Source organism: Heterocephalus glaber, unplaced genomic scaffold (genome assembly GCF_053883595.1).
Source record: "Heterocephalus glaber isolate CG9 unplaced genomic scaffold, H.glaber_assembly_v1.0 deba00001444, whole genome shotgun sequence".
Classification (NCBI taxonomy): Eukaryota; Metazoa; Chordata; class Mammalia; order Rodentia; family Bathyergidae; genus Heterocephalus; species Heterocephalus glaber.
In genome coordinates, this window is record NW_028258297.1 from 8482973 (window position 1) to 8494997 (window position 12025).

At 46.2% G+C, this 12025-nt stretch overlaps 1 protein-coding gene across 1 annotated transcript in view; it reads right to left on the minus strand.

Moving 5' to 3' along the window:
- Positions 1-256: 256 nt before the first annotated feature.
- The window catches only part of Grap2 (GRB2 related adaptor protein 2), a 60188-nt gene continuing 48419 nt past the window's right edge, over positions 257-12025 (minus strand). The window contains exons 3-8 of the mRNA XM_004845561.3: positions 10149-10240; positions 7044-7163; positions 5280-5448; positions 3071-3292; positions 1445-1567; positions 257-618 (exon numbers count right to left, since the gene is read on the minus strand). Coding sequence (XP_004845618.2) covers positions 439-618; positions 1445-1567; positions 3071-3292; positions 5280-5448; positions 7044-7163; positions 10149-10240 — 906 coding nt within the window. The 3' untranslated portion in view covers positions 257-438. The remainder of the gene's footprint in view (positions 619-1444; positions 1568-3070; positions 3293-5279; positions 5449-7043; positions 7164-10148; positions 10241-12025) is intronic.

The following is a 12025-nucleotide window of genomic DNA, read 5'->3' on the forward strand; positions in this document are numbered from 1 at the left end:
CTCCACCTTGCTGTTCTGTGGCCAATGTGGGGGTGTGGTCTCCACTTAGCTGCTCTCTGGGAAAACTCCCAAGCCAGGGAGAAAGTGGGGAGAGATCAAGGACACGAAAAGGTTTCATTTCATTTTCCTGCCTGTGCTGCCCACTTCCCCCACTGCCTTCTGCACAGCCCTGAGAGGAGCAGATAAAAAAGTCTGAATATCATTTTCCACCTGTGTTCCCTTTCAGGTCAATTAATTGACCAACCTCATTGCCAATAAATACTATTATAAAAGGTGTGCATACATAAATGTACTTTAGATGCTATGCAGACATGGCACACATATACGTGTACACCTGTGTGCTCTGTGGATGCACATGTAGTCATGTAGCCCAGCTTTTGTTCTTGCTCCCTTTCTTGCAGGCAGCTTCAGACAAAAAGCCCCCAGCCTCCAAAGGGTTCATCTCATCATGGGTGCCACATAGTTGGCAGGGAAGAGGCCCAGTTTGTTGTTCAGCCGGCCGGTCCACCAGGAAGGGTTAGTGCTGTCCAGGACCTCGACCACCTCTCCACTGCGGAATCCCAGCTCGTCTTCCTCGAGGGCTTCAAAGTCATACAGCGCCCGGGCCCATCGTACACGCTGTAGGGAGAAGCGCAAAGATGCTCTGCTGAGCTATGGCTGGCCCAGCTGGCCTTCAGGGCTGCCGTGGTTACACAGAGGGAATCTGAGGGCTCCTCGAGCCACACTGCATCCTCTGCAAGTAGATCTAGCATGCATGAGCCCAAGTATGAAGCTACCAGAACTCCCTGGGTTCTTCTTCTTCTTCTTTTTTTTGAGTACAGTACTGGGGATTGAACCCAGAGTCTTCACACTGAGCTACACTGAGAGGTCTTTTAAAAAATTTTTTATTGTGAGACAGGGTCTCATCAAGTTGCTAAGTTACCCAGACTGGTCTTGAACTTGGTATCCTTCTGCCTCAGCCTCCTGGAGAGCTGAGATTATAGGCATTTGCCACTACTCTCAGCTCCCAGCTCCATTCTTGAAGCTAAGGGCTTTTGTTTAGCATGTGCTGTGCTGGAGATCAAACTGAGGGCTTGCTGTTTGCTAGCCAAGCCCTCTACCACTAAGCTATGTCCCCAGCCCCAGGACTGAAAAATTTTACTGACAGAGGTATTCTCTCTAAGGCCTCAAGGGAATCCCTAAGACCTACTCTCTACATCAAAAGTGGTGTTTTCATTTTTGAGGTGACACATAGAATGGCAACATGCCCAAAAAAACATCCTTTGAATTTAGTTTGATCAAATCCGTAGTCAAGATGGATGACAAGGATAAAGGTCACCAATCTCCCGCTGCCAGAACTAGACACAAGATATATGAGAACAGAGTCAGGCTGACAGCCAGATGAGAACAACAGCCTGGCTTGGGCTCCACTGCTCCCCCTCTCCGATTCACTCAGCTCACTTACCCCTGCCACTTGGAGCTGGACCGGGTCTGTGTGTCTCCGATGCATGAGAACTGCACTCATCTCGCTGCCCACGCCCATGCCACAGTGCCTGTCGTTTATGTCCAGGCTGCCTCCACGGCGGTCCTAGAGACATTTGACAGAGGACGCATCACCTTACTAGCAGGAGCATCTCCTACATGTCCCCCTCCCCCATAAGCCCTAGCCGATGGAGAGGAGGGGAGGGAGGATGGAGGGACTTAGACTCTGAAGACAAAGATGATCAGGGGCTGGGGATTTAGCTCAGTGGTTCCACTGCTTGCCTCACAAGCACAAGGTTCCGAGTTCAAACCTCGGTACCCAAAAAAAAATAAAAATAAAAAAGACCAGGGCTTCATTTATTCAATTAAGAAATATTTACTAAGGGGAGTCAGGCTCCCATGTCATAAGCATGTAATAAGTATGTATGTTCTTTTTCCTGGTATTAAAAAAAGAAATATTTACTGGGTGCTTACCATGTATGGTATTGTACCAGACACTAGCCCTATATTGTTCCAAAGAGAAGGCCTCTCCCTCCAGGCAGCTTCCTTTGAAGCGGGTACTATGCACGTGAAAGTGCTTAGTGAGCCCAGAGTAGAGAGGTCTGCCTGGGTAAATCAGGGCAGGCTTCAGAGAGAAGGCAGTGCTTGAACTCCAGCTTACAGAGGAAGAAGACTGGCTAGGGGTGGTGGAGCATGCCTGTAATGCCAGCACTGTGGGAGGCCGAGGAAGGAGGATGCAAAGTTCAAGCCCAGCCTGGGTGATTGAACAACTTATTGAGATCCTGTCAAAAAAAAAAAAAAAAATATATATATATATATATATATATACACACACACAGGCTGGGGATGCAGCTCAGTGCAAAAGCCCTCCATTCAATCCCAGCACCACACACACAAAGTGTGTGTGAGGGGGAGGACTGGCCAGGAAAGGACCTTTCCGGCAGAGGAAACAGCTTATAAAAAGCCACAGAGACAAGCAGAAAGGCGCAGTGGGCCATCTGGGTAACTAAAGATGGTGTGGTATTGCTGAAATGTGTATATAGGTGTGTGGAGGCGGGCAGGTGGCAGGAGATGAGGCCAGAGGAGTAGATATGGGCAGCTCACAAAAGACTTTGTGTGTCCTGCTAAGGAATTTAGGAATGATGATATCTAGCTGTATTGTCCATCTCAGTAAGTTGCCTGAAATTCCATCTGGAACTAGTGAGAGATAAATAAATAAATAAGCAAGCCTCCATTGGGGGTGCTAATCCTTTTTTTTCTTCTCTCCTTGTAGATCTCCACAGCCAGATGGGTTAAGGGGCATAAACAGATATGGGATTCTGCTGATAGGAAAATGAAGCGACTATTCACTGAGTCCTCAGGGTGACTGTGTGTGTGTGTGTGTGTGTGTGTGTGTGTGTGTGTGTGTATTTAGGCAGGGACCCATTTAGTTCACAGAGACTTCTTTGCCAAGAGCACATTCCATATTTTGACCACCGGGGGTCTCAGGACCTCCTTCATGAACTCTGAGACCCAGTGAGACCCAGCAAAGCCTGAGATCTTGCTTCCCTCCCGTGAGCGTCGGGGAGGGCAGATCCTCATCAGGGACCACTTCATGTTTTCCAGATACCTGGTTAAAATGCTGATGGTGCAAGTACCGCTGCTGTGGTAGTGGCTGTGGCCCTGGAGTGAAGTGCTGGGGTAGCTGCTGGTGCTGGTGGCTCTGTGAGGGAGGGGGAGGTGGGTGATCTGACAGCTTCCGGTTCATCGAGGGCCGAATTTCTTCTCCCACTGCCCCACTGAGGTGTGGGCTCTCCTGGGGCCTCCGGTCCAAGCTGTTGCCCCGGTGACCCTGGGAGAGAGAACAGAGATGACGGTCCTCCCACATCTCTTGGCTCTGCCCCACCCTTGTGGCAGCTTCTAGACTTTGCTATTTACCTTTGCAAGTAACAGCTTTGCAAGCAACAGCAACTGATGGAGGTGGGACAGCTCAAAGAGAATAGCTGGTTGAGACCTCTACATTTTCAAAAGTGGCCTCTATATTCTCAGATTTCTCTCGTTTTAGGAGTTCCAGTTTCTGGTGGACACACATTCTTTCCATGTGGTACCCATTCAGTCCATTTCTAGTGGCTTTATTTTTTCTCTGTGTAATCAAGCTGGACTATTCCATTTTACTGACACAATACCATCCCTCCTTATCATGTTGCCACACTGTTGGACATCCTGCCCTCTAGATAAGCTCTGCATGATTTTGAGCTGTCATTTACTTCCTGGCGATAGAGACCCCAACATAAAGACAGCAACATCCTGGCAGCACCATGGAAACCAGGCCTGCCTTGGGGCATGTCGGGAAGGAGCAAAGCCTTTCTACTTCCCGAAGAAGCAACTCAGAAATCAGAAATACTTTATTGTTATTTTTATTAAACAAATAATTACAGAAAGCCCTGGGCTTAGTACATGCCAGCACATTACAAATATTAACTCACTTAATCCAGTTTAATGCAATTCTCTATTGCCTCTCTTATCTCTAAATGCACATCCTAGTAAGTTAATACTTCTGTCCATTTCCTGGTTAAAATAATTTACAAAGTCTTCTCTAGCTTTATTTTTCTTTCTGAACTTCTGTGTGCAGTTGGTGGGAACATCTTTTCCTCTTTTGATTCTAATTTCTCAGTGTTTAAAACAGCTGGTTGGGCTGGGGATTTAGCTCCGTGGTTCTGTTGCCTACCTTGCAAGCGCAAGGTCCCGAGTTTGATCCCCCATGCCAAAAAAACAAAAACAAAAACCAAACAAAAAAACCCCAATAAAATAGCTGGTGGCCTGGAAGGAAGGGTTTTCTTTTTCTCCCCAAAGTGCTTCAAATAAGGTTATTTGTTCCTAGGATGCCAACTATTCTAGTTAATGCTTCTTCCTATAATACTTGTCTCATATAACCATGTCTTTCTTTTAGAAATAGTTTTTTATATTGTATGTGTGCACACATGTGTGGTTATTCACCTATGGGAGGCAGATTACCATTTCCTTGCTGCCTATTGTGAACCAGATGCTGTGGCAGGGTGTGACTATATTATATTTAATCCCCGAAAGAGCCCAGTGAAGAAGGTATTATTGTTCTCTCTATTCTACGGATGAGAAAACTGATTCTCAGAAAGGTTTCTTAACTTGAGTGAGTAACATCGGTAGTTACTGATTGAATCAGGGTTTAATCTAATGCATTTCTTTTTTTTCCAACTTTTTTGGGATGCATTTCTATTGAATAATATTGTATTACCAACAATTCCAAGAGCAAGAATTCTAGGACTGGTTTTCCCCTCCAATGTCCCCCTGACTCCAACCCAAGGCTGTCACAAAGCTCCACCTGCTGCTGTAGTCCTGAACCCGTGGCTGATTCTAATATCCCTGTTTTTACCTTCAATTCCATCCTTGGGCAGCTCCTGAGCTGGGGGCTGCAAACTGTGATGTGGCAATGTCTAAGAATAACAAAATAATTACACCCCGATAAGAGCTAATATTATGGAATATTTGCAGTGTGATTAGAGATGATGTAGAAGATGGGGGTATATTATTATATTCTTTTACCTTCATAACTTCCTGTGAGATGGATATACTCTTATCCCAATTTTATAGATGAGGAAATTAAAGATCAGAGAACCTTCCAAAGTCACACAGCTAGGAAATGTGAAGCTAGGAGTGAAACTGAGACATGACCTCAGAGTTATCCGGCCTTTTAGAATACTCAGCAGACCTTCCCATCAAATGCATTTTCTTAGTGTCTAATGTGGGAACTCACACTGCTTGAAATCTCTAGATCAAGGTTGATTGCTGGGCCAGACTCATACCTGATCTTCTCGGGTTCTATCCCTCAGGAAGATCTGCTTCTGTTTGGAGATGGAATTTGTCCTGTAGTAGTCCACCAGCTTATTTAGGGATGGAAACTTCTCAGTCCACAGGAAGTAATTACCCTTGTTGTCTCGCATGACCTTGAAGTGTTGAACATCATCCTCATGTCTACAGATAAAGGCAAATCCAAGTTTTGTGTTACACAGTAGCAAATATCCCTACTTCCAGGGCTGTTTGTACTCAGAGATGGTGGAGTTCTCTTTGGGCAGGAAATGTAGATGTGGATAACTCGCCCATCATTGCTGGTCTAGCCAAGCTGTAGCAGGAGGTTTGTGGGAGGGACCACTTGAGACACTGGCTACATGAGAGGGATTTTTACACCAGCAGAAGGTAATCAGATGAGCTGAAATCTCTCTTGGAAAGCGGAGCCAACATTTACCAAAAAAAAAAAAAAATCCAAATGCCTTAAAGACAAAGACATCAGAGACCTTTGGATAATGTTTTTTTTTTTTTTTTTTTTTTTTTGGTACTGGGGATAGAACTCTGGACCCTGCGCTTGTGAGGTAGGCACCAGAACCACTGAACTAAATCCCCAGCCCTGGATAATATTTATTTGAAACATGGCAACACTCGAGTCCTGTACTATGCTAAAGACTTGGCAGTAGAGCAGTTTTCAAGAACCTGTTGTATTTTTGTTATTAAGCATACTTTTTAAATTTTTGGTACCGGAGATCGAACTCAGGACCTTGTGCTTACAAGTTTCATCCCCATACCAAAAAGAAAAAAGAGTCCATTCTCAGTGGCAGAACCACTGAGCTAAATCTCTGACCCTATTGTTTCTAAATAGGAAAGCAGTTACAGTTTATTACCTGAGGTTGGATTTCTGTACTTGAAGCAGTAAAGCTTCACACATTTTAATATTGTTGAATAATCCAGACCAGCATTTCTTGCCAGTGAATTGTACAGGTTGTCAGGCCTTCTCCTGGTCTGCAGTCAGCATTATTTCTTTTCCTTTTGTATGTGGTTACCAAGTCTGACTTGCAATCCCTCTTAGGCTTGACCACATGCACTGTGTTCAGACCTCAGGCCGCTCAGTTTGGGTCTGTGTCATGTCTATGCCTCCTGAGCCACTTCCTCCCCTGGGTTGCACAGGAGCGACATTTTGCAGTTACAGTCCCCCCACCTGGGCCCTGCTCTGCTGTGCTCTGTTGTTCGCGGTTTCACTGCACCAGAATGTGTTGAAGCCACTTTGCTTTGTGTTCAACTACATAAACATCTGACAGCAGCGACTTGGGATTTCTACTTTTCTTTAACCCTTCTGCAGCCAGACATCAGTAATAGAAAAGATTAAGATTTAAACTCCCGGATGGATATGGTCAAATGCAGCTCTTCTTTCTTTGCTCCTCCTCTCCTCCCTTCCACAAATACTCCTTGATCATCTGTCTTGTGGCAGGCTCTGTGATGAGCACAAAGATGAAGTAGATAAAAATCCTGCCCTCCCGGAAGCACCTGGGGGAGAGGGGGAGGCAGACCAACGTACATGGGTGTAGTTTTGGATGCAAACCAATATACTAAGGGTTATGGATGGACATTCTAGGAAGGAAATGGCAGCGGCACAGCTGATAAGACATCATTGCGCTTGGTTGCTTAAGCCACCATGCTTTCGATCACTGGGTCATTTTGGAGAAGTAACCTCATGGCATCAGCAGCCTGGGCAATTAGAGGCTGGGAAGGATCACGACGGTGTCAGGAGTGGCCAGTACCTGACAGAGATGGAGAAGTCTCCTGGGGAGCTCTGGCTTGCCCGAATGATGAAGAAACCAACCTCCTTGCCCATAAGTAAGTTCTCCGCCTGGTGTCTTGAGAGGCCTTCATGGAACCACCTACCAGGGAAGATAGGACAAGAGGATTGTGACAAGATGCGTGATGATGAGGGAGAAATGAGAAGAGATGAACAAAGACAGGGAGGCTGGGGACTTGTTCAGGAGGGAGCAGAGAGACCTACCTAAGGGATGGGGGTCAGGAATACAGGTGCTTTCTGAAACCCAACAAAAGCTCCAGTAGTTTTCAAGAAAAGTGAGCACATGTTCCTCCTGACTTGCCCTCCTTTGTTCCTTCCCTCCAGGAGAATGCTCTCTCCAGCTTGGAAAACTTGAATCATGGAAATGTGCCACTGCACCAAAATGGGGCCATGTGGGAGTGACTCACTGCGGGAAGCAGCCGCCTGCCTGCACAGCTGTGTGAGGGATAGCAAAGAACTGCAGGACAGATGATGCATAGGGAGGAAGGGGTCACCGTGGGCACCAGGACCACCAGGGCAGCCGGTGGGGTAGCACCTGGGGCACTTACTCCAGGCCAAGACGTCAGTGGCCCAGAGACCCCCTGGGGGCATTGGAGGATAGTTACAGCCCAGGGGCTAACTGGGCTTCATGGAGTACATGGGAGCCCTGCTCAGGGTTCCGGGCAGAGGGTTCAAGGCACCTAGGGTGCCATGTGCACGCTTGGATATGAGTCAGACTGTGAGCAGTTGATGGGCAGCATCTATACAGCAAGCCCCTTCAGATTCCTTTGTGGGCAATTCCTTGTGCTTTTGAGTGCCACCACCCATAACAAATCCAAGCTGGAAAATCATCTTTACCACAGAAACGAAGAAACATGAGACTGCATTTTCTGAAGTGCCTTACAGGTGGAAGGCTCTGGAATGTTGCTGCACACAGCATGGTGGGTGTGAAAATGTCAAACACTTATGTGGGGCAAGGTAAAGAGTGGCCACAGCCTCAGGGCAGGAGGTCAGAAACCTCTCTCAACCACAGAGAATCGAAATGAGTGTTTGCAGTCACTCTGCAGCCAAAGGTAGGGCAGTAGCACACTGCTTCAAGGTGGCTGCACTAAGTGCTGCCACCAGGAGGCTTATACACTGTCTTTTTTTTTTTTTCTGTTCAAAACAGGGTTTCATTATGTAATGCAGGCAGGCCTGGAGCTCACTATGTAGCCCAAGTTGGCCTTGAACTTGGCAATCCTTCTGCCTCAGCCTCCTAAGTGCTGGGATTACGGCAGCCAGAGCTCAAAGAAAACATTTTACAAGAGGTAACAATAGGCATTAGGAGGCTTCAGAAAATATATTTGTTCTTAAACTGGAATTAGATAAGTGGTTTCTTTCAGGACTTCCAAAAATGTCCACAAACTATGGATTAGTGGACAGGGTTTTAATATTCCATATCATTCCAAAATTACTCATTTAGCAGCTTTTGTTGAACATGTACAATTGTGCCAGACCCTCTTCTGGGCACCAGTGGGCAGAACAGACAAGTCACCTCGCTCTTAGGGAACTGACATTCAAGGGGGCCAGGGAGATATATAACAAACAACAGAATAATCAAATACATGGTATACCAGAGGATGATAAGCACAGTGCAGAAATGAAAACTAGGAGGAGAAACAGGGCACAGGGGTTTGGGGAGTCCTTTAAAATATATGATGAAAAAGACCTCACTGAGAGGGGACATTCTAAAACTAAAGGATGGTGGGGAAGTAAGGAGGACCCAGAAAAGGAGGAGCAGTCAGTGAGGTGGGAAGACCACAGGGCAGTACGGGAGAAAGAATGGCCCTAGGATCAGATGACAAACAGGCTCCAATGGAAAGGAGAGATCCCTAGGTCCTGTGGTACTGAGATGATGGCTAAGAATGGACCACTGAGACTTGTAGTTCACCGTGACCTTGATAGAGGTTTGGAAGGAGTCCTGGAGGTTCCAGAGAGAAAAGGAGGTGAGGAGCTGGAAATATTGTACACTAACAAATCTTTTGAAGAAATGAAGTGGGAGTTGGAAGGGACGGGGAATTGAGAGTTTCTCCGTTGATTTTTTGGTAAGATGGGAAGATTGCAGCATATGTGTTTGCTAATGGGAAAGATCCAGCAGAAAGGGAGAGTGGATGTGGGAGAGAGGAGAGAATTTCTGCTAGAAGCAGTGACAGTTCTTTCCAGACAGCTGCAGGAAGGCAGAGTGTCTGAGCACAGTTGCAGGGGGAGTGAAGCGATGCTGGGTGAAGGAAGGGAGGTCGCTTCTGGTGGGTGGGCTCCATTGTGCAGAGTATGTGGAAGTAAGACCGAGGGATGAAAGGGAGACAGGAGGAGGGGCTGGAAGCACAGGGAACGTATGAATGAAGTGGTCATCCAGTCAAGACCAGTGGTCATTCTTCTGGCTCAGTGCTGGGTGACTGACAGTGGTGCTCTGCACCTCAGTGGAGTCATCATACCACTTCGGTTTTCTAAAAAACCTTTGCTCTTTGGGCTGGCCCCTGGCTCTGAGACAAGATTAGATTTCTATCTAACCCTTGTGGTCAATTCTTGAGACAAAGGAAACTCAATCTCAGTGCTTCATTTCCTCTCTCTGGAGGGAATTTCCTCCCTCCCCCTACTGACTTCTCTCACTGGGGTGAGCCTGCTTTAAGAAAGGAGGGAGTGTCCATAAGCCCATCTTGGGCTAAGGTGGAAGGTAAGACTGGGTAGTAATGGAGAAATGCCTTGAGTAGCAGCTTTGGAAGTGGGGTGGCCAACAGCGCCCCCTTTGGAACTTTTTGAAACTCTGCAATCACAATCATTATATAAATTTATGAACTTATTTTATAAAAACTCAAAGTAGGTGATACATGCACATGGTATAAACTTCAAAAAGGAATGAAATGAAATGTAAATCTTCTTCCCACCCCTGGCCTTCCGCTGTGTGGTTCTGAAGGCTCTGGAGGGAGACCTCCAGAGACCACAGGTTTTGAGAGTAACTTGGGTATGCATGGATAATTTTAGTGACGACTGAAAAAAGTAAGGGGAGCATGTGTGGGTAGCACAATCTCAGCAGGCTGGAAATACTTACTCAGGAAACTGGATGTCTATAAAGTTTTTGGGCACATATCCTTCCTGGCTCCCAAGCTCTGCCTTGAACCACTCCTCTTGGTTACTTAAGATCTACGGAAGAGAACAAAAGACAAAGATACTGCAGGGAGGACACCAAAAAAGCAAGAGGGAGGGGGTCTAGGGCAAAGAACATCCTTTTGGACTTAGAGGGAGCTTTTTGGGGGACATATTTAATGACAGCTGCTGCAGGAGTTACTTCAGTGGGGGAGGGAGGAATGCCACACATTCAGGTCACCCCACCATAGCCAGCCTTCCAGAACCAGCATTCAGGGACTTCCCTGAGTCCTTTTCTCCTTCTATTGGCAAATTTCTTTGTTCCAGATCTTAGTGGCACCTTCAATTTCTCATGGGAAGATGGTGGGAAGGCAAGAATGGTGTTTTCTTCTCTTTCACATAACCAGGAAACTTTCTGAGATTTGATTTTTTTCAAGCACATAAGATTAAAATTTAGACATCCAAGTGGACCAGCTTTGAAAATAGTAACTGTTTTTGTTCACACTCTGGGTTTCACAAATAGTTGGGGTAAGATTCAAGATACTTGGGATGCCTTTTGTAAACTTGCTTTTAGAGCCAGTAAAACCAAAAGTTTGGTTTTGTTACTGTATAGTTCTATCCTGACTGTTACCCTGCAAGTTGTCACCTACCTCTGTTACCCATATTACTCACCAGACTTGGCTCTATGCAACTGATAGTTATTTCAGAAAACAAGATTCACCGTTAAAAGAAAAATATTTGCCACCTCCACTGAGAATGTTTCTAAAGTATGTGGCATAGATCTGAACAATAATTCTAATGAGGATAGAAAGCAGAAGATGAACCTTGATGATGCCAATGAGCTACTGAATGAGCCATGCAGTAGTCCTCCTACTTCTGGACTTTGAAAAATAATAACTGTTTATCGTTTAAGCATTTTTAGCTTCTGCTTCTTGAAGCTGAGGAGCCTTAATGGCTCAAAGCACTAAGATAGAGGAGAAAGCAGAGGATGGACAGGAAAGACTACCTGGAAGAGAGGTCATCTGTACAGGCAATGAGTTACTTGGTGAAGGCAGATGGCAAAGGAACCATTTCTAGGACATGAGCAAAGGTGGTGCCTTCTGGGAACTGTGCCTCAGTGTGGCTGGAGTTTACATTATAAATCCAGGAGTAGATAAAGCGGAAGTTAGCAGCACCCAGAGCCTTGGGACTCATGTTGAAGAGTTTGGATTTTCTCCTGATATTTAGCAGGAGCCATGAAAAGATTTGAAGCAGGGATACAGCAGTAAGAATGAGAGTTATGGAAGAGGTCTGTACCAGAGTGTAGATGAGCTGGAGGTGGGGTAAGGTAGGGGAGGAACTAGAGGAAGATGAGTATAGCCCCTCAGACAAGAGATGATGGGCCGAGGCTGAGAAGAGACAAGGACATATTTTAGAGCAATCGAAGAACAAAACAGGTAGGATTTTTGTGACCATTCTGGGGAGCTGAGGGAGAAGGAGATTCTGGAGGGCTCTGGATTTCTAGCTTGGGAGACTGAGTGGGTGGTGACGGCTTTACTGAAATAGAAAGTAGGAGGAGGAGGGGCAGGAGGGACTCATGGACTTCAGATTGTCCTCCAGTGAATTCAACTAAGAAGAGAAGCCCAATGATGTGTGTGCCGAACTCAGGAGAGAGATGGGGCTGGAGACTGGGAGTTTAGAGTCATTCGAAAGGAGGTAGAGTTGGAGTCGTGGGGCCCAGGGGTTTCTTCCTCCTGGAGAAAAAGCTGGGAAGAGAATTGCAGAGAGCTACATGTAAAATGAAGACAAGCAACGAGAGAAGCAATGATGACCTGCTTCTAACATCACTCCTGAGGTGGAAGA